This window comes from Hippopotamus amphibius, chromosome 4 (genome assembly GCF_030028045.1).
Source record: "Hippopotamus amphibius kiboko isolate mHipAmp2 chromosome 4, mHipAmp2.hap2, whole genome shotgun sequence".
Taxonomy (NCBI): domain Eukaryota; kingdom Metazoa; phylum Chordata; class Mammalia; order Artiodactyla; family Hippopotamidae; genus Hippopotamus; species Hippopotamus amphibius.
Window position 1 is genome coordinate 130,923,813 of NC_080189.1, and position 18,121 is coordinate 130,941,933.

The 18,121-nt window shown below is 40.5% G+C and overlaps 1 protein-coding gene across 1 annotated transcript in view; it reads right to left on the minus strand.

Annotated features, from left to right (window-relative positions):
- The window catches only part of CUBN (cubilin), a 275,207-nt gene extending 266,302 nt beyond the window's left edge, over window positions 1–8,905 (minus strand). The window contains exons 1-6 of the mRNA XM_057731754.1: window positions 8,794–8,905; window positions 8,269–8,398; window positions 7,243–7,338; window positions 6,680–6,718; window positions 3,989–4,090; window positions 2,763–2,866 (exon numbers count right to left, since the gene is read on the minus strand). Of these exons, the coding sequence (XP_057587737.1) occupies window positions 2,763–2,866; window positions 3,989–4,090; window positions 6,680–6,718; window positions 7,243–7,338; window positions 8,269–8,398; window positions 8,794–8,903 (581 nt within the window). The 5' untranslated portion in view covers window positions 8,904–8,905. The remainder of the gene's footprint in view (window positions 1–2,762; window positions 2,867–3,988; window positions 4,091–6,679; window positions 6,719–7,242; window positions 7,339–8,268; window positions 8,399–8,793) is intronic.
- Window positions 8,906–18,121: the final 9,216 nt, after the last annotated feature.

Genomic DNA, 18,121 nt, shown 5'->3' on the forward strand with positions numbered 1-18,121 from the left:
GAGTCCGTGGTTCAATATTAATGTAACTGACTAACTAAAAGAGGTAATATGTTTAATACTTAATGACCATCAGAGCCAAAACCAGACGATCTTCCATCATATAAGCTCTGCCTGTTTTAAAATCCACCAGAGATAGGAATGGAAATAAGTGAAATAAAACAATCACCACTGTGTTCCTGGAGAAAAAACAGACAACAAGCTCAACTTTGTTTTTTCTATAAACCTTCCAGAGCTGAGCCTGAGGTGTGTAACACACGCCAAGTACGCACGGCAAATGCGGTTACCACCGGCTGTCTCGGACCCACCGTCAGCAGGAAGCATTAAGAATCCATTCTTCAGAATAAAGAGGCAAAAACAGTACTGAGAAGTGGCACAATATTATCTGTTAGCTGTCTGAGCCCTGGGGACGAGACCACGGGCCATAGGAGTCAGAGAAAACAGATGATGGTTCCCCTTGCTCTACTTTCATTACTCCTAGAAAGAATTTTTATCAGAAATTTTTCTATGAAATGAGGCTCAATGAATTGGTATTTGCATAGCGCTTTATCTTTCAAAGGTCTTTACAATTAAAAGTTATTAATCCCTTTAAATAAAGATTCTTTTGCCTTCATCAAGTAAATGGGCTCCAAGAGTTAGAGACTGAAGGAGGCTGCAAATCCAGAGCAAACTCTGCCCATTGCGGTCACGTGTGCACATCCAGATTATTCAACAGGGGCTCAAGCTTGCCTTCAGCGACTACCCATAGAAGTTTCCTGAAGGGGGTTCTAGTCTCAGGGAAGCTGATTAACAAGGATTTAACCTCACATAATTAATAGAACTCGAGAAAGTATCTAAGAGATCTCTGTTTCATTCCACATAGATTCCACAAAGCAAGCATTTAATCTTATGCTCACGTACATTTTTCTTTATGTTCTTTTATTCCTTCAAAAAGTCATCATATGCTTGAATGAGAGTATTTAGGTCATAGATAATCAACTGGAATTCATGAGGTTTCATAAACCATCCCCACAGCAAGAAGAATAAACCAGATGGAAATGCCATGCTCCCGAACGACCTCCAGCAAACCTATGAAGGGCAGAAACTAGAAACCAAAACCACTTCCAGAGTCAGCACAATGAGTCCTTGGGCTTTCTTTGCTAGGAGGGTGCAAGAGAGAATAATTCAGTACTGCCCTATCAAGTGGAACCTACCATTTAGGCAGCTCTCAACAAATACAATGGCCCTCCTTCCCTCCCTGCCTCCCTCCCTCCTTCCCTCTCTCCCTCTCTCCCTCTCTCTCTCCCCCACTCCCTCTCTCCTTCACTTCCTCCTTCTCTTTATATCTGGACAAATAACCCTAACCTCTGGCGTAAAACAAATACTTGTGTTAAAACTGTTCTTTTCCATTTTTCAGGGTAAAAGTACAATTGTGTCCTGGTCTCTGGGTTGCTCCTCCTTGCTGCACACGTTTGTTATTGTGTTGACCTGCAAGACTCCAGGAGACAGTGCCCATAACAGAAGACCAAGAGTGAGAACTAATCTCCAGGACATTCCTCGATATCAGGAAGGTGGCGACAATTAGTGCTAGGAGTCCTTTGCCACCGATATCGCCAAACAGCAATCTTCATTGATAAATGCCCATAAACAGAAATCAGGAGATAATGCTTTCAAGGGAAGGAAAGATTAGACCTGCATTCTGGATCTGGCCCAAGCTTGAATGTTTATTAAAAAAAGCAGGGATCAGGGGGTTCCTTGAAATGACAAACAAAATCCAGAGAGCAAAAGGCTCTTTAATAACGTAATACTTCATTTACGTCAGAGGTGGTACAACACGCACAATGTTTAAACTCTTGGACCTATCCGCCAGAAGCTTGAATGAGTTAAGTTTGTCACTTGCAATGAGCAAAAAAAAATTAAGATCAGATCGAAAGAACAAAAGGATCAACTAAATGAAAAAGAGAGAGATTGTGGCTGCTTTTTGAGAAAATAGTGTGTTAACAGATGACAAGGCCAAAAACAAAATTACTGTGCTCATTTTTGCTGGAAAGGACAAATGGATTGTTACAAGGGAACTGAAGAACAAGACAGCAGGGATACTAGTAAGAGAGCAAATAAGTGCTCTTTACTCCAGTGAGATTACACCCAGAGATTTTGTCATAACAGAACCAATTTCTTTATCTTTTAATAATCACAGAATATAGGAGACCCACCAAAATATGGGGAAAGATAATGCCTAGAGTTTTTTTTTTTTTAAGTGATCTTAAGGATCTACAGATCTGACCTTGATCTGCCATACCTTTTTGGACCTGATTATTTAACAAGGTAGCGCATAGGCCAGGGTGGCTTTAAGGACCCACATTCCTAGAGTTTGATGGGAACATGGAGGCGCTGGGAGGCCTGAGTCAGCTTTGTAAGGGAAGGGAAGTTTTCCTGCAGTGGGTGATGCCTGAGCTGGCCGGAGAATGCTGTAGTCCTTCAAAAACACACCCTAATATTTTTTCAAAAAAGAAAAAAACAGGCAAAGGTGACAGTTTTGAGCTAAGGCTTTAAGAAACTTTACATGTTTCTGTTCAGCTCTCTGGGGGCTTTTCACCTTGGCTGTGTGAAGGACATTCCTCAGGCACCTGGGCACCTCCAGCCCAGACTTTAGAATGAGACGGGCAGACAAAACGTAACTGAAGTGGACCTACCATGGCTAATATGCAGACCCGTGAGTATGAAAAATAAATGTTTATTGTTTTGGGTTTTTTTTAAAGAAAAAGGAAAAGAAAGAAAAGAGTTACCTGTAACTCCCTTCTGAATTTACACACGTGGCTCCATTCTGGCAGCCCAAGGGTGTCCCTGAGTAAATCTCACACTCGTTCACATCAGCGGAGCACAGAGGACCCTGTGTTCAGATAAAGAACAAAGTCAGGTGCCATAGGTCACAGAGGCACCCAGGGCCAACATTCACACAATACGTTGAAGGATTTACACGTGGATGGTAAAGAAGTCCTCGGTCAAGTCAAATACGGTAAAATTAAAACTCATCTCCAAACATCCTTCCTGTGGGACTCGGGTGTGGCCTAACAGAGCCAAAGAGCCCTTCGCAGATCACACCAGTCACACGAGAAGAAACCTCATACAGACTAATCCTCTCCTCACTATGGAGCTCTTGCCTGGAAAGAGTCTCATAATTTCTTTTTAACACACGTCAGGAACATTTTCATAATTGATAGAAAAGGGCAGGAAGATGTACAGGCTATTTGTTTCGTACTTTCAATGCTGAACAATTCAAATTCATGCTGGCCAGGACAGCATGTAGCATCCAGTCCAGTGAGCCTGTTACCAAGTCTAAGCTCATTCCGCTCGCCGCACGACAGGCCAGTGAATCGGAAACGAGGTGCTGAGGCAAGGAATAGGACTTTATTTGGAAAGCCAGCAGAGCAAGAAGATAGCAGACTGGTGTCTCTCAAAAACCATCTTACTGGGGTCTGGATGCCAGTTTGTTTTATAGAATCAGAGATGGAGAGGCTGTGAGGAAGTAGTTAAAGGGCCATCAGTCTTACAGAAGATCTCTGGGAATGACCAGCCTTGGTGAGGGGATGTGTTAATTTCAGTCATTCACACAGGTGGGCAGGCCAGGTTGTCTGCCTGTGAGCTGAACAGAGGCACTTTAATTCAACACTCAGGCAGAGGGGCAGGGTTCCCTGAGGCAGGCCTTCGTGTCTGAGTACAATAACAAAAGCTACAGAAAGCAAAGGTTAAAGTCAAAGAAACAGATCTAACATGGAGTCCGGTTTAGCTCTGCACGGCAACAAGCCCTCCTAAGACGGCTTCACATTCAGGGGGTGATAGAATTGTGCTCACCGCTCTTTGGATGTTGGCATACGCGGTGTCATTCATTCAGATTCAGGAGACCACAGAATCCTAGAAACCTTGGATGGAGAATTAAATATGTCTGAAGGATTCCAAGGAAACCACTGATGCTGACTCACCATCATTTTTAACCAAAGACTAAGTGACTCACCTTCCACTGTGAGGGACAGATACAAAAAAAGGAATCGTGCAGGCTGAGGCAGGTTCCGCCATGCTGGCAGGGATTGGTGCCGCAGACCTTTCTGTCAAGTGTCTGAAACAAAGACAGGATGGTCAGTGAGACAATCGTGCTTTCCGTGTTTCACAGCAGGTGTGTATGTAAAACCACATTTTACTCCTGGTCAATGGAGGGTCTTCCTCCGGACTTTAAATCCATTATTTAAATTCTTCTTCGCATCAACTCTCTTGTGAAAAACCAAAAAGTGTTCGATATTATCAGTCCTATTCATATTCCTTCACTAGTAACATGTGTGCAACCACAGAAGGGATGAGGTGTGAGTGACGGCTGAGGATTCTCACTCCACCCTTTGGAAAAGCATTGTTCACCTGACAAATGTACCCTGGTTGACAAGAGCCAAGATTTCAGCTGTGGGATCACATGGACATTCCTATTGTACTAAGAAAATAAAATGGAAATTCCGGTTCTTTTGCTGTTGTTCTCATCTTTGGTACCTGCAGATAAGCATTTGAAATATGATCTTTTGCTGCCACCCCTCCTCCCCTGGCTTAAGATAACTGAACTCTTTTCACTCCAAGACTCTTTGTTGGAAATGTGGCCTGTGGTTTAGATACACCCTCCAGTCTCCTGCTCACATGACGCTTCAGACGAGAGTCAGAAACAGACCTGCCTTTGTCTATAGAACCCGGAGAATCTCACCACATGTCAGCTATAGGTTCCAACCTTGTAAGGTATGTAATGCTTTGTGGTCAGAGAAAACTGCTTTAGAGAGGACAAGTGATAATGCAAGGAGAGCAACCCCATTAATTTCACCTAACATTAGTCTAATTCTATATTTTAACATTTAAAATAGGGGCAAATTATTCTTTACATTTTTTTTCATATTCAGTAACTCACAGAGAAAATCAAGTCTGTTCCCTCCGTTTGCAGACGAAACTGAGAGCAGAAGATGGTAGGCTGACTCAGTACCATTCAGTGCAAACCTGTTCTCTCTCCACCTTTGCAATAAGTCACGTGCCTATACATTTGGGGGTCTCTTTCTGGACTCTGTTTTTCTTCCATTATTCTGTCTATCTTTGTTCCAGTACCACAATTAGCTCTGTTCCTCAAAGGACACTATTAAGAAAATTAACCACAAACTCATCAGAGTTTTTTTCTGGCGTACAAGACAACACTGTCTGGGGATTAAAAACTCAAAAGCCCACAGGGCCCCAGCAGGCAATGGAATTTGTGAGCAGTCAGGAGGAAGATAATAGGGAACTCAGTGGACTGTAGTGCCCGGAGAGCACTTGCCCCATCCGAAGGCATGAAGGCACTTCCATTCCTAAATCATTAAAAAGTCTTCCTGGGGGGATGGATGGAGGGAGGACAGTCTGAGCTAACTGGACCATGGCCTCCAGTTCTTGACCTTCGGTAAGGATGAAGAAGCACTCTAGGAAACAGAGAGCTCTCGTGCTATGACTCGATTGTTTTCATTTACTCAACTACTCCCTAAAAAGATAAAGGCTGAAAGGGCAATTTATTATCAAAGCCAGGAAGAGGGATACATGAACTTGTTCACCAAGTTTAAAACACGAAAGTAGAGGACAACATTTGAAGCATAATCAAAAACAGACCAAGAATCTTAGAGCAGGGATTCTTAACCTGGAATCCCCTTACTTTTATTCAAAATTTAAAAGATGGGGACCTTCTATGCATTTCTCTGTGTGGAAGGTTATGGCTTCCATGACAATCTTAAAAATGCTAGCTCCCTACAAAAGGGATAAGAAGTCTAAAATTACAAGGACTAGTAGTAAAGTTAACTTTATGTAGTTAACAAGTGTGCAGTTAACAAGCATGTAGTAAAGTTATGAAGGGTTTATTCTAATAGTTTGTTCAAACTTAATTACCAGCAAATATACTTTTAAGAAGATTTGGAATCTTTTGAGACACATCCTAGACTTCCAAGTTGACTGTTAGAGAAAATGGGAGGCCTTTGAAAACCAAGTCCTGGATGCCGGAATCAGCAAGCTGTGGGGTCACGAGCTGATCAGCTTCCACACTTAAGACTAACGTTACACAGTTAAAAAGTGACAGCAGAAGAGGAAGAGCACATGGATGGCTGAACTTAGAGTCCGAAGACTTCACATGTCCAGTGACCTTCATCTCTCTGAGGCTCACTTTCCTCATCTGTGTCCTGGGAAGCACAGCTTGTGAAGAGAATTAAATGAACTTATTTACAAAACAGAAATAGAGTCAAAGATGTAGAAAACGATCTTACGGTTGCCAAAGGGGAAAGTGGGGGGGATAACTGGGAGACTGGGATTGACATATACAGACTACTATATATAAAATAGATAACTCATAAGGACCTACTGTATAGCACAGGGAACTCTACTCAATACTCTGTAATGACCTATATGGGAAACGAATCTAAAAAGGAGTGGATATATGTACATGTATAACTGATTCACTTTGCTGTACAGCTGAAACTAACACAACATTGTAAATCAGCTCTACTCCAATAAAAAAAATTTTTTTAATTGTGGTGAGAATTAAATTAGGGGAAAGCAAAGCCCTCGATATTGATCCTCCATCCACTTTAAGATAAGATACCAGCTCCGTCAATGATTCTAGTATATTTTCAGTGAAAGATGTTGGCTCTCCAGTAGTTACGGGACTTACCTGCTGTAAGCTTTGAAATTTTCTCTCAAGATCCACAAGCTAGCAGTGGGGAGGAGAAAACACCCGTTAGCTGGTTCAAAGGCATGTCCCGTGACATATTTTCCTGATACTTTCTGCTGGGGAATTACTTTATCTGATTGCTCCGTTTTTACTGCCTTTTCCCTCCTCTCTTCTCTCCCCTCCAAGCTTCCCTTCCTTCCTACTCTCTTCCATTACATGGATTTTTTTTTTAAAGAAGTACAACCCAATGATAAGTTGACTCATAGGTTTCTCTGTGCATGGTGACTCTGGGGATTTTCCGAAGGGACAGTGACCCATCATGCTGTCAGAACCCGAGCAAAGCCTATTTATGCTGCAAGCTCTTGTCACAGCATTTCCAATCTCTGCCCATCACCACCTCTATGTCCTCTACTAGAGCTGGGCCATTTAACCAAAAAGTCCATAATTACAACACTACATTACTAAAGAGGATACAAAATTGGTGTATCTTCTGCAAAAGGATTATTTACAAAGTTGAATTAAGGAGAACCCATTTGCTCTAAGGATATAGATGTCAGACTTACCTTGGAATCAAGCTGATGGATTTGACTAGAAATATTTTGAGGCAGACCAACTGTACTTCTTTTTAAGTCCGTAATATCATCTTTGTTTTTCTGGATCTAATTTTAAAAAGAAGGAGAAGAAAAAGAAGGAGGAAGAGGAGAAGGAGGAGGAAGAGAATGCTAGTGAAAAAATCATGTATATATCATAAGAATACAATTTTTTAAATGAGTAGTATTCTATTTTAAGCCCTGAGATCTTGTCCATTATTATAAAAGCCATGTGTAATAAACATCGGACTGAAATAGCCGCAGCATAATTCCATTTACCCTTTCAGTAACAACATATCAAGAAATTTTCCATTTGCATTTTTCCCCATAATAACAGTTTAGAATGCATGTTTAAGAGGCCTGGCTTGGAATCAGACTGTTTGGGTTTTAAATCTTGGCTCAGCCCTTTAATGTGTGTCCTTGGACAAGTTGCTGAACTGCTACAGGGTTCCTCTGCCTCCCTTACTGATGGGGTAATTATAAAGCCAGCCTCATGGGGCAGCCGTGAGGGTTAGATGAGATAATGCAGGTAAAGTGCTGAGGGCAGTGGCTAGCCCATAATAAGTTCTAACTGCCAGCTTCTAACATTATGACTGATAGACCTGCATGATGAAGTAAATGATGAGCACTGAAAACATCCAATAAGGCAGGAGGATAATTGACCAATTCTGTTCTGTGGCCAAAGTAAACTGGTCACAACTGCACCTTTCTGTGGTCCCCCTCCATCCTTGCTCTCCTTGTAAAGAGGTCCGAGCATCACCCTCTGCACCTTCTTTGGGCTGCAGCACAGAAGCCTACACAGTGAGCCACTTCCTGATAGTGCTGTTCCCTGCGCCGGTCATTAACGCTAGGGCATTGCTGTTTACAAGGACTTGTTTCACCTCTGATTACCTTCCCAATGCTAAGGACTCAAAGCAGAGATTAACAGAGGCCCGTTCAATCAAGTAATAACCACGGACGAATATACGAAACTACTTCAATATATTTCCAGTATATTACCTGATCTAAACATTCACCAATGTCTTCATCATTTAATTTTATTTTTCCCAGGGATCCAGTTCTAAATTCAATGTTTTGAGCTGCTCTGGTAAGAAACACCAAATTTCCCCTCTCCGCAGTCATTCGAGGCCTAGGTGATCCAAGCCAGAGAATGCATCAGTAATTATCACATATAGTTTTTAAGTCTAAAGAACAAAGTTTCTCACTGATTAACTACAGATGCCTCCACCTTTGCTTTGTGGTCAACTCAACCAAATTCTCCCAGCTCATCTGCTATTTCTTTCTTTCCAAATTTCCTGGAGATGTCTCCTAGTAATTGTATGCTTGCCTGATTTGCAAAATGATAAATGAATAGTCTGTGTATAAAAAGAAACTTCCATACTTTGGTCCAACTGTTTGTCCCTATTTGTTTTTAACATCATTGTTTTCCTCAAGAAACATTACACCTTTGCTTCCCTGGTTATTTGTGAAAACATGAGGAGCCGCCCGAGCCCATCAGCAGAAATAACCCACGTGCCTACTTACTGTTGGTCAGTGTTTCGTTTTTGTCTCTGCAGCACAAGTCCTCCATCTTCACCATATGATTCAGCAAATGTCAATAAAATAACCAAACTCCAAAGAAAAAGTGAGGACATCTTCTTCGCCAGCCTCCAGGGTTGTCTGGCAGGAGCGAAGGCCGCTCTACCCAACTGAGTGTGGGAGTCTAGAGAAAGCAAACCCGGCAGATGTACTTTGATCTGTGGAATGTCCTGCGAGTCTTCAGTTCTTTCTTCTTTGCCCTAGAAGCCTACGTTATTTTTTCTTCCTGAGGGATGTAAATGATCTTGGATCTTCAGTACTCTTCAACTTGTGAAGGGTCAAAATCTACCTTTAAGTGATGCACAGCTTAATCATTATCTGTTTGACCTTTGAAACAGTAACAAACTGCTTTGGAAACATCCACTAAAACAATCCTTGCTTAAGAAGTAGCCACCTTTCAACAAATGCTACTGGGAAAATTGGATGTTTACATGAAAAAGAATAAAGCTGGACCTTAAACTTTATACATTATATAGAAAAATTAACTCAAAATGAATCAAACCATAACATTCTCAGGAAAAAACACAGGAGGAAAGCTTCATGACGTTGGATTCCGCAATGATTTCTTGGATATGATACCAAAAGCAAAGAACAAAAGAGAAAAAAATAAATTGGACTATTTCAAAATTAAAAACTTTTGTATATTAAAAGACACTATCACCAGAGTGAAAAGGCAACTGAAAGAATGGGAACGTTTTGCAAATCATATATATGATAAGAATAATATGCAGAATATGTAAAGAACTCCTACAACTCAACAGCAAAAAACAAATAACCCAATTAAGAAATGGGCAAAGAAAGTCGACATTTCTTCAGAGAAGGTATTCAAATGGCCAAATAGCACATGGAAAGATGCCCAACATCACTAATCACCAGGGAAATATAAATCAAAACCACAATGAGATACCACTTCACACTCATAGGAGGGCTACTGTCAAACAAAAGCAGAAAATAGCAAGTACTGGGTGAGGATGTGAAAAAATTGGAACTCTCGTACACTGTCGGGGAGAATGTAAAATGGTGCAGTTACTGCAAAACAGTATGGCAGCTGCTTAAAAAATTCAACATAGAATTGCCATGCGATCCAGGAATTCTACTTCTGGTTATATACACAAAAGAATGGAAAACAGGGATTCAAAGAGATATTTGTACAACTACGTTTATAGCAGCATTATTTACAATAGCCAAAACATGGAAGCAAGCCCAAGTGTCCACTGACCGATACGAATGGAAAAACAGAATGTGTTACGTACATATAATGGAGTATTATTCAGCCTTATAAAGGAAGGAAACTCTGACATATGCTACAATGTGGAGGAACCTTGAAGACATTAGGCTAAGGGAAATAAGCCAGTCATAATAGGACAGATACTATACGATCCCACTCGTATGAAGAACCTAAAGTTGTCAGATTCACAGAGACAGAAAGTAGAACGGTGGTTTCCAGAGCTGGGGGGTAGGAAGAATGGTGAGTTATTGTTTAATGGGTACAGAGTTTCACTTTGGAAAGATGAAGAAAAGTTCTGGAGATGGACACTGATGATGGTTGCACAACGATGTGAATGTATGTAATGCCATTGAAATTAAAAATTACTCCCTTAAATAGGCTCTGCAGCTTGATATTACGGAGAGATGTAACACTGTTTTACACGTGTTCTATTCAACCATAAGAACAAAAATAGCAAAACTAGCTGGCTGGCAAGTTGCTATTTTCTTGAGGTGATATTGAGGTCAAGTGATGAGTTTTTTGTTATTTTGTTATTTGTTTTAAGAAACGGGTGTCACACAACAATGGTATTTTAAGTTGAATACATTTTTTTTTGAAGTTACATTAGTTCAAGCTTTGTTTAAAAGCTTAACAATTTGGTGTGGAGGTGAGGGGAAATCTTGACTTCATGAAATATTTGTCAACTTTAAGAACAGGATAAAATAGGATGGGTTAGAATCTTCCAACACAAAGGACAATTCTAACTCTGAGCTTTGTACATAACAATTTTCATGATTCTATTTTACTAAAGGTCACTGCACTCAGCAAATCTTTTAGTGCAATAAAAGATGCTTCCAGCATGATTTCAAAAAGAACTTCCATATAGTAAAGTGTACAATTTGACACTGATATTTTTTTCTTGTTAGTAATGTACATATGGCAATCCCAATCTCCCAGTTCATCCCCCCTTCCCCCCGCCCCCGGCTTTCCCCATTTGGTGTCCATATGTTTGAGAACTTCCTTTTTTTTTTAAGCAGAATTTTCCTGTGTTACTCATGTGCTTATTATTAAACAAAGTAAAGATAATTTCTCTGTTCACAATTCCTAATTGTCCAATTCCTAATTGTCCCTCATGCTAGAAAGAAAAGAAAGAAATATTCTTTCAAGGTCTGACTGACTTTGGAATAAAGTCAGGGAATTTTACACCCAGCTCACCTGCTCAGCTGTAGCTGAGATCAATAGATAAGTCAGACAGTCTGCACATGATGACTCGGGGGAAGCAATATAAAAATCAATCGCTGTTTCCACAGCATTACCACTCATTCTTTCTACCTGCCTTATTTGGAATTTCTTCAACAAAGACAAATTAAGACAGTTTTTGAACCCATGACCTTCAGACTTAGAAGGTGAAGAATCTCTGCTCTCCCTTTCCCAGAGTAAACGTTCTATAAACCTGAAATCCTGTCTTTCGTTGACTGGCAAAGCTCCCATTTCCTCCCTAACTCAGAATGCATTCCACAGAGATGCTTCATGTGCCCTTAACTTACTAGCCACTCCACAAAATGACAGGAAATCAAAGTGGGATATGCTGCAGGTTTTTCCCTCCAAAGTCAGGTCTAGGGGAGATCATTGGGTTGAAAAGGGCTCATTCACCTGGGTTCAAAACCCAGCTCCATCCCTTTCTGACCACGTGGCCCTGTTTCTTCATCGCAGAAAGATAATAATAACAGCACTGAAGATGTACAAAATGGTTAACACATCTGGTCTTTGGCATATAATAAGTGCCCACTAAATATAAACTGTGGTTGTCACGTAAATAAATATAACTCTCCTTCCTCTTCCACCACTTGAACTTGGGTTTCTTAAAGCAAGAAATGATAGAAGAATCCACAACTGACTTGTAAATCTTGGGTACAAGGAATATCAGGGTGTCTAATCTCCCCTTTTATAGAAGAGGATTCCAGAACAGAGACATGCGCTGGGGATTTAGCATGAGGAACGGGACCGCTGACCCGCAGCAACACAAAGGGAACAAATTCTTCCTCGAGATGGAGCTGAGAAAACAGAGAAAGGGAGGGTTTGCTCAGGGATATGCTCCATGTTGGGGGAGGGCACCAAGTGTGAGAGTACACCTAAGAAAGCAGTAATACACTTCTTTTTTTGCATTCATTAAAATAAAATTATTAATTCAGAACACTGATAATATCCATGACATTTACGCATCTTAAGTTTGTAAAGAGGTCTGCTGCACTCTTGGTTTCTAGCCCTTGGCATCTACAGCAAGGTACATGCCAATGCGTTTTGTTTTGTTGCAAATGTTACACATGGTATGTGGAGTTAGGGTTGTTTCTGTTTCTCCATCTGCAGTTGCAGTGTGTTACTAATCAATAATGCATGGCCTGCTGACATGTGCTCCCAATCCTGCCCCATGGTGTCACCTGCCAACCTCCTCTTCCTCCCAGCTTCTCAGCTCTTCTTACAGAAGTATCAGCTCCCTTCTCTCCCTCCTTCCCTCCTTACAAAAAGAATCAGAATTATCTTCTCCTTTCTTCTTCCTTTAACTTTTCTAAGACAGCTTTGTACAACTCTCGCTTCTTCTGCACCATCCACTTCACCTCCTTTTTCTACTTGAAACCTCGGTCCCCTCCATTTTTAATAATCCCCAACACAACACACAAATGAAATTCATGAACAACTCACAATTCACAAAGGAAAAGTCTGTAGTCATCAAAAATATATGAGGGACTTCCCTGATGGCACAGTAGTTAAGAATTTGCCTGCCAATGCAGCGGACATAGGTTTGAGCCCTGGTCCAGGAAGATCCCACATGCCGCAGAGCAACTAAGCCGTGTGCCACAACTACTGAGCCCATGTGCTGCAACTACTGAAGCCCACACACCTAGAGCCTCTGCTCTGTAACAAGAGAAGCCACCACAATGAGAAGCCACCACAATGAGAAGCCCGAGCACCACAACAAAGAGTAGCCCCCGCTCACTGCAACGAGAGAAAGCTGGTGTGAAGCAACAAATACCCAACACAGCCAATTAATTTTTAAAAAAGTGTATATGAAAGAAAATCTCAGTATACTAGAATTTCACATGAGGAGAATTGCTGGCTAAGAAGGCATCACTGTAATCAGAACGTTGATAAGGATCAAAACAAAAGCAAAACAACAACAAAACAAAAACAATAGAGAACAGAATTAACACTGCCCGGGCAGGGTAATGCAGGCTTTCCGAGAGCCAGCTGAGTCTTACAGAATGTATAGGAGCTCTCCAGGCAAAGTAGGGGGACTGGGAGTTTCAGACAGAGAAAATGGTGCACCCAAAGCTTTCCAGTTACAGAAGAGCTGAACATGGCTACAATGGTGTGTGTTTGTGCGAGATGAAATTTTTTTAAATGGAAAGGAAGTCAGATCAAAAAGGATCATAAAATGTTATTTTAATGAGTTTAGATCCTATTTTATTTTTAAATAATGGAGAATTATGAGGGTATTTCAGACAGAAGGTCATGTTTGTATTTTACAAGCATCCCTGCAGAGCCAAGTCTCAGACCCAGAGTTAGTGAGGAAGTTGTGGTGCAGCTAAGGTGTGACCTGGGGAGGTCTTGGTTGGGGCAGTGGCAGAGAGAGCAGGAGACAGCGAGAGAGGTATTTAGGAAACAGACTCTACAAAAAAATATATTGGGGCAGTTGAGAGAGAGGCGGGAAGTGATGTTCAGCTTTCTTGCTTGAGAAATTGGAAGGATAGAGGTGTCAATAATTGAATAAGAGAGAATAATCAGGGGAAGGAGGTTTTGGAGAGTAGAGTTCAGGTTTGGATACATAAAGATCTGACTATTCACTCCCCTCTGTCCTCCCCCCATCCCTCCTCCACTACCTCATGGCCTCACACTGCAAATGGTTTAGTCATCAGCGGTGGGTGTAAGGAAGATTCAGAGATGGTCTAGACTACAGCCTTGCTACTCAACTTGTTGTCCACGGACTCAGCACAGACTTTACCTAGGAGGTTGTCAGAAATGCAAAAATCTTAGGTTCAACCTCAGAGGTACTGAATCTAAATCTGCATTTTACAAAGACCCTCCCTTCCTGACCCGGGGGTGAAGGCACCTTCACTGGAGAAGAGAGTCACATGGTCTCCACAAGTACATCTGTATTTCTAGTTTTCTATTTCTTATTAGATTGGTCTTATAATTTCCCACAACTTCCTTTTCTTTTTTCTGCTTCTTTATTTTCTTTTGGTCTACTTTCTGTGAATTCTTTGTTATTTATCTTAAAAATGTGTATTAATTTTTAAAAAAATTTTTGGCATTATATTTTTAATTTTAAAAATTCCTTCTTGTTCTTGTTTTGTGTTATATACATCTCCTATTACTCTAAAAATATTATAGCTGCTTTTTGAAGTTTTCTTCTGCTTACTGCATGGTCTCTGATCCTCTAAGTTCTTTTTCTCCTGTTTTCTTGTTTAGATCATTCTATTTCATGTCAGAGGCTTTCCTCAAATGCTCATTTAACCTTGTGTTTATTTAAATTTAATAAGACACTCAAGAGTGGATGATAAGCTCTGTGTGATGCACGGTGTTCATAATTAGCAGACTTTATCATGGGTGGTTGAATGGCAAGCTGACAATTTCAATGGAGAACATCAAGTGTCAGTTTTTGAAGATATTTTCCCCCTGGGACATATACTTTCTTCAGAAAACAAAAAATACTCCAGTTTTCTACCTGGATAAGGAAAGGTTGCTGTGTAGAGTATGTAGACTTTAGCCCCTTGTTTTCCATCTTTTTTTGAAATTCTTGGAGAGCATCTCAATTCTATATTAGTATAATTCCTATAACTTATTCTGTATACCAAGGTTTATTTTTCATTCCTACTAGTTTCATCTAAATTCCATTGTTTTATAGTCTTAAGAAGCATTTATTGCAGACATAACTCACCCTCAACAATGAGGGAAATTCAAAGAAGTAAAAGTCACGACTTTGGCTTGCAATAAAGGCATATGTACAGATCTAGAGCGCTGTAATAAAGCAACATTATAAAGATGGGTAAGATACATGGTACAAAATGCATACTAACATGTTTTTAGGAAAACAGCATGAACCAAACTGAAAAAAAAGGTCCTAAACCCAGTCTGGGCAGACTGTAGTGGTTCCGTAAATCCTGGAGGGTCATTTCGGAGAAAGGTGGTTGGGGAAAGGCGGGGGCATTGATGAAGGGCCTTAAGTGGCAGGTTGAATTCTGATTTAATCTTTTTTATTCAGTGGGGAGCTGCTCGTGTGTCTTGAGTGAAATAATCCTTATGTGAAATTTCCAGCAGGCCAGCCGAACTTCTCAAGGGCTGGATGAGTGTAGAAGTCATGAGAATAAGGAGGGAGGGCTGACATGAAGAGATGCTTTGGAGGAAGAATGGCAAGATTCTCATACCTTATATTCCAACTCCCATCCATTTTATAGCTTCAATCTGGCTTCCGTGCTTTCTTTGGTCCCTTTTCACTCTTACATCAGTTTAAAACAGAACACTGTAGAATTAATCTGTGTTTTTAGTCATTAATGGAAACATCTGTGAATATAATGATCTCTCTCAACCTATATGACACTTAACTCATTCTCTTTTCCAGGGAACTCACATTGCCTGAATGGTGCATTTACATATGCCAGTTTCTGTGATTTTCTACAAAATGTCTGAACAATACAATATTGTTCCCATTGTCTATGCATTTTCCATGAGGGATCACATAAGATAATTATGGAAATTGATGTAAGTGCAAAACTATTCATTTGCTCATTTCATGGAAAATGCATTACCTCCTAGGAAATTACCAAATCCACCACTGCGATGAAGTGACCTTTTTGAATGCAGTGTGGTCTTGACCCAGGGAACTTCATCCAGACGTTTGTCCTCCGTGCTCATTACTACAATGATTGCAATGATCCTCGAGGAGAGTGAAAGGGGGTTACGAGTTAATCATTACCATCTGAATAATTCAGGTTTGGCAGAGATTTTCCTGAGGAGGTAGATTTTGTTACTCATTGTTGAGAGTTTGGAGGAGGTTTTTTTTTTCTTTTCATATTTTTTTAAGTACAATAATCTTTACATCAACAAAGAGGATATAATCAGGAAATTCATATCCAGAGGGAGGAATGTAATAGAGGGACAGAGCTTCACACAAGGAACAGAGGGTGCTAACGGCACCCATATAAACACACACACACACAGGATCTATGTGTTAATTCAAACTAATGTCACATGCTCTCAACAACATAAAATATGTACCGGGGATTCTTGTGTCCTCGTGAGACAGGGACTGGTTAAGGATAAGACACACAGCAGAGAAAACATACATTGCTAGAATTAACGGCTCCAAAGGCCAGTGGGGAAACAGCTTTCTCTACCTCCCACAGCTCTGGACACCAGGACTTGAATATTTCTGCTGCGTTAATTCGAGCTTGACTTCCATGATGGTGTGAAGCCATGAAGTGGAGTTTATCGTCAATGAGGACCACGGGTAAACCCTCCTGACATCCCTTTCCAAGGTAACCTAAAAAGAATAAAATAAGTTTTCTACTTGGTGACTCCTAAAATTCCCTGAACAAGGCAATGAAGTGAAAGATTTTAGATACTTTTCATACTATAATTAAAGAAAATACCAGGTTGTATTAACACATCATGTAAGTGATTTTAGCCATGTAGTGGGGAAATAGTTGCTACTCTAATCTTCTGAAACGGGGGAAGTGCATTTTTGTAATAGTATTTTGTATTTAATGAGAGGAAGAGAGCAACTGAGCATATCACAGCCATGGGAGCTGGGGCGGGGGTGGGGGGGGGAGAAAGCAGAGTTTAGGGATACTTGGCAGCTACAGAACAGCTTCTTGTGAACTTCTAATTGCAGAGATACAAACAGAAGCCGTTCACAGAGGCATCTTTATCTGGTGATGGGAGGCTTTGTTTCACTGATGTGATTGATGACAGGAGGAGTATTTTAACAAGGCTGATGCCTTACAAAGGGCCATCATTCCCAGGGGATGTGTTCATTGAAGTGCCACACAGATCTGTGGAAAGATATAAGGTGTTGTCATCAAGGGCAGGAAGAAGGATGAGATGGCCTCACTTCTTACTCTTTCTCAGAGCCATTATTCTAAGATCTATAAAAACCAAAGCCTTTGTCCCTTTGTAGTTTTCTTTTTTAAAATAGTGGCTTGGGCTATATTTGTTACAGAAGTACCGCTAAATCAGGCTTTGTCAACAATCCCTAGTCTGTGTTTAGAGGAGGCATAAACAATCCCCTAGGAGTTACACACAATTCTAGTATTAAATACTTTTCTTATAACATCTAATGTGCTATTCTTGTTCAGGTTGACAGAATTATTCCAGCAATTCCCCAAGTCATGAAAGACATAATGATTCTGCTATAACACTCAGCATATTCATGTTCAGGTCAGATTAACTGAACAATTATTTATTAGGTACCCACTGTTTGTCAGCATCTGAGAGAGGCGCTGAGGAGACAGAACTGGGTGATATCCAGCCTTTGTCCTGGAGGAAAAAAGTGTGGGGAGGAGATGGTATTAAATGCCATCAGGATGCAAATGAAGCAGTGACTTGAAAGCTAGATGACCTACAGTAGAGATGTGGAACAGAGTATTGGTTTTGAAGGAAAGAATACATTTAATTATAAAAGTAACAGAACTGTATTACATTGAATGTAATATTCAAAGTCTGGCTTCTTTCACTCAGCCTAATGTTTTCAAGGTTCATCTATGTTGTAACATGTATCAGTACTTCATCTTCTTTTATGGCTGAATCTACTGCATGAATATACACATTTTGTTTATTCATTCATCAATTGATGAACACAATAGTTATTTCTACTTTTTGGCTATTATGAATAATGCTGTTATGAACATTCAGGTACAAGTGTGTGTGTGGATATACATTTTCAATTCTCTTTGGAGTATGCCTAGGTGCATACTTGTTAGGTCATATGGTAACTCCATGTTGTGAGGAGCAAAGTGTTTGTCAAAGGGGCTGCTCATTGCATAGTATTTTCTTGATCAGTTTCACAATCAC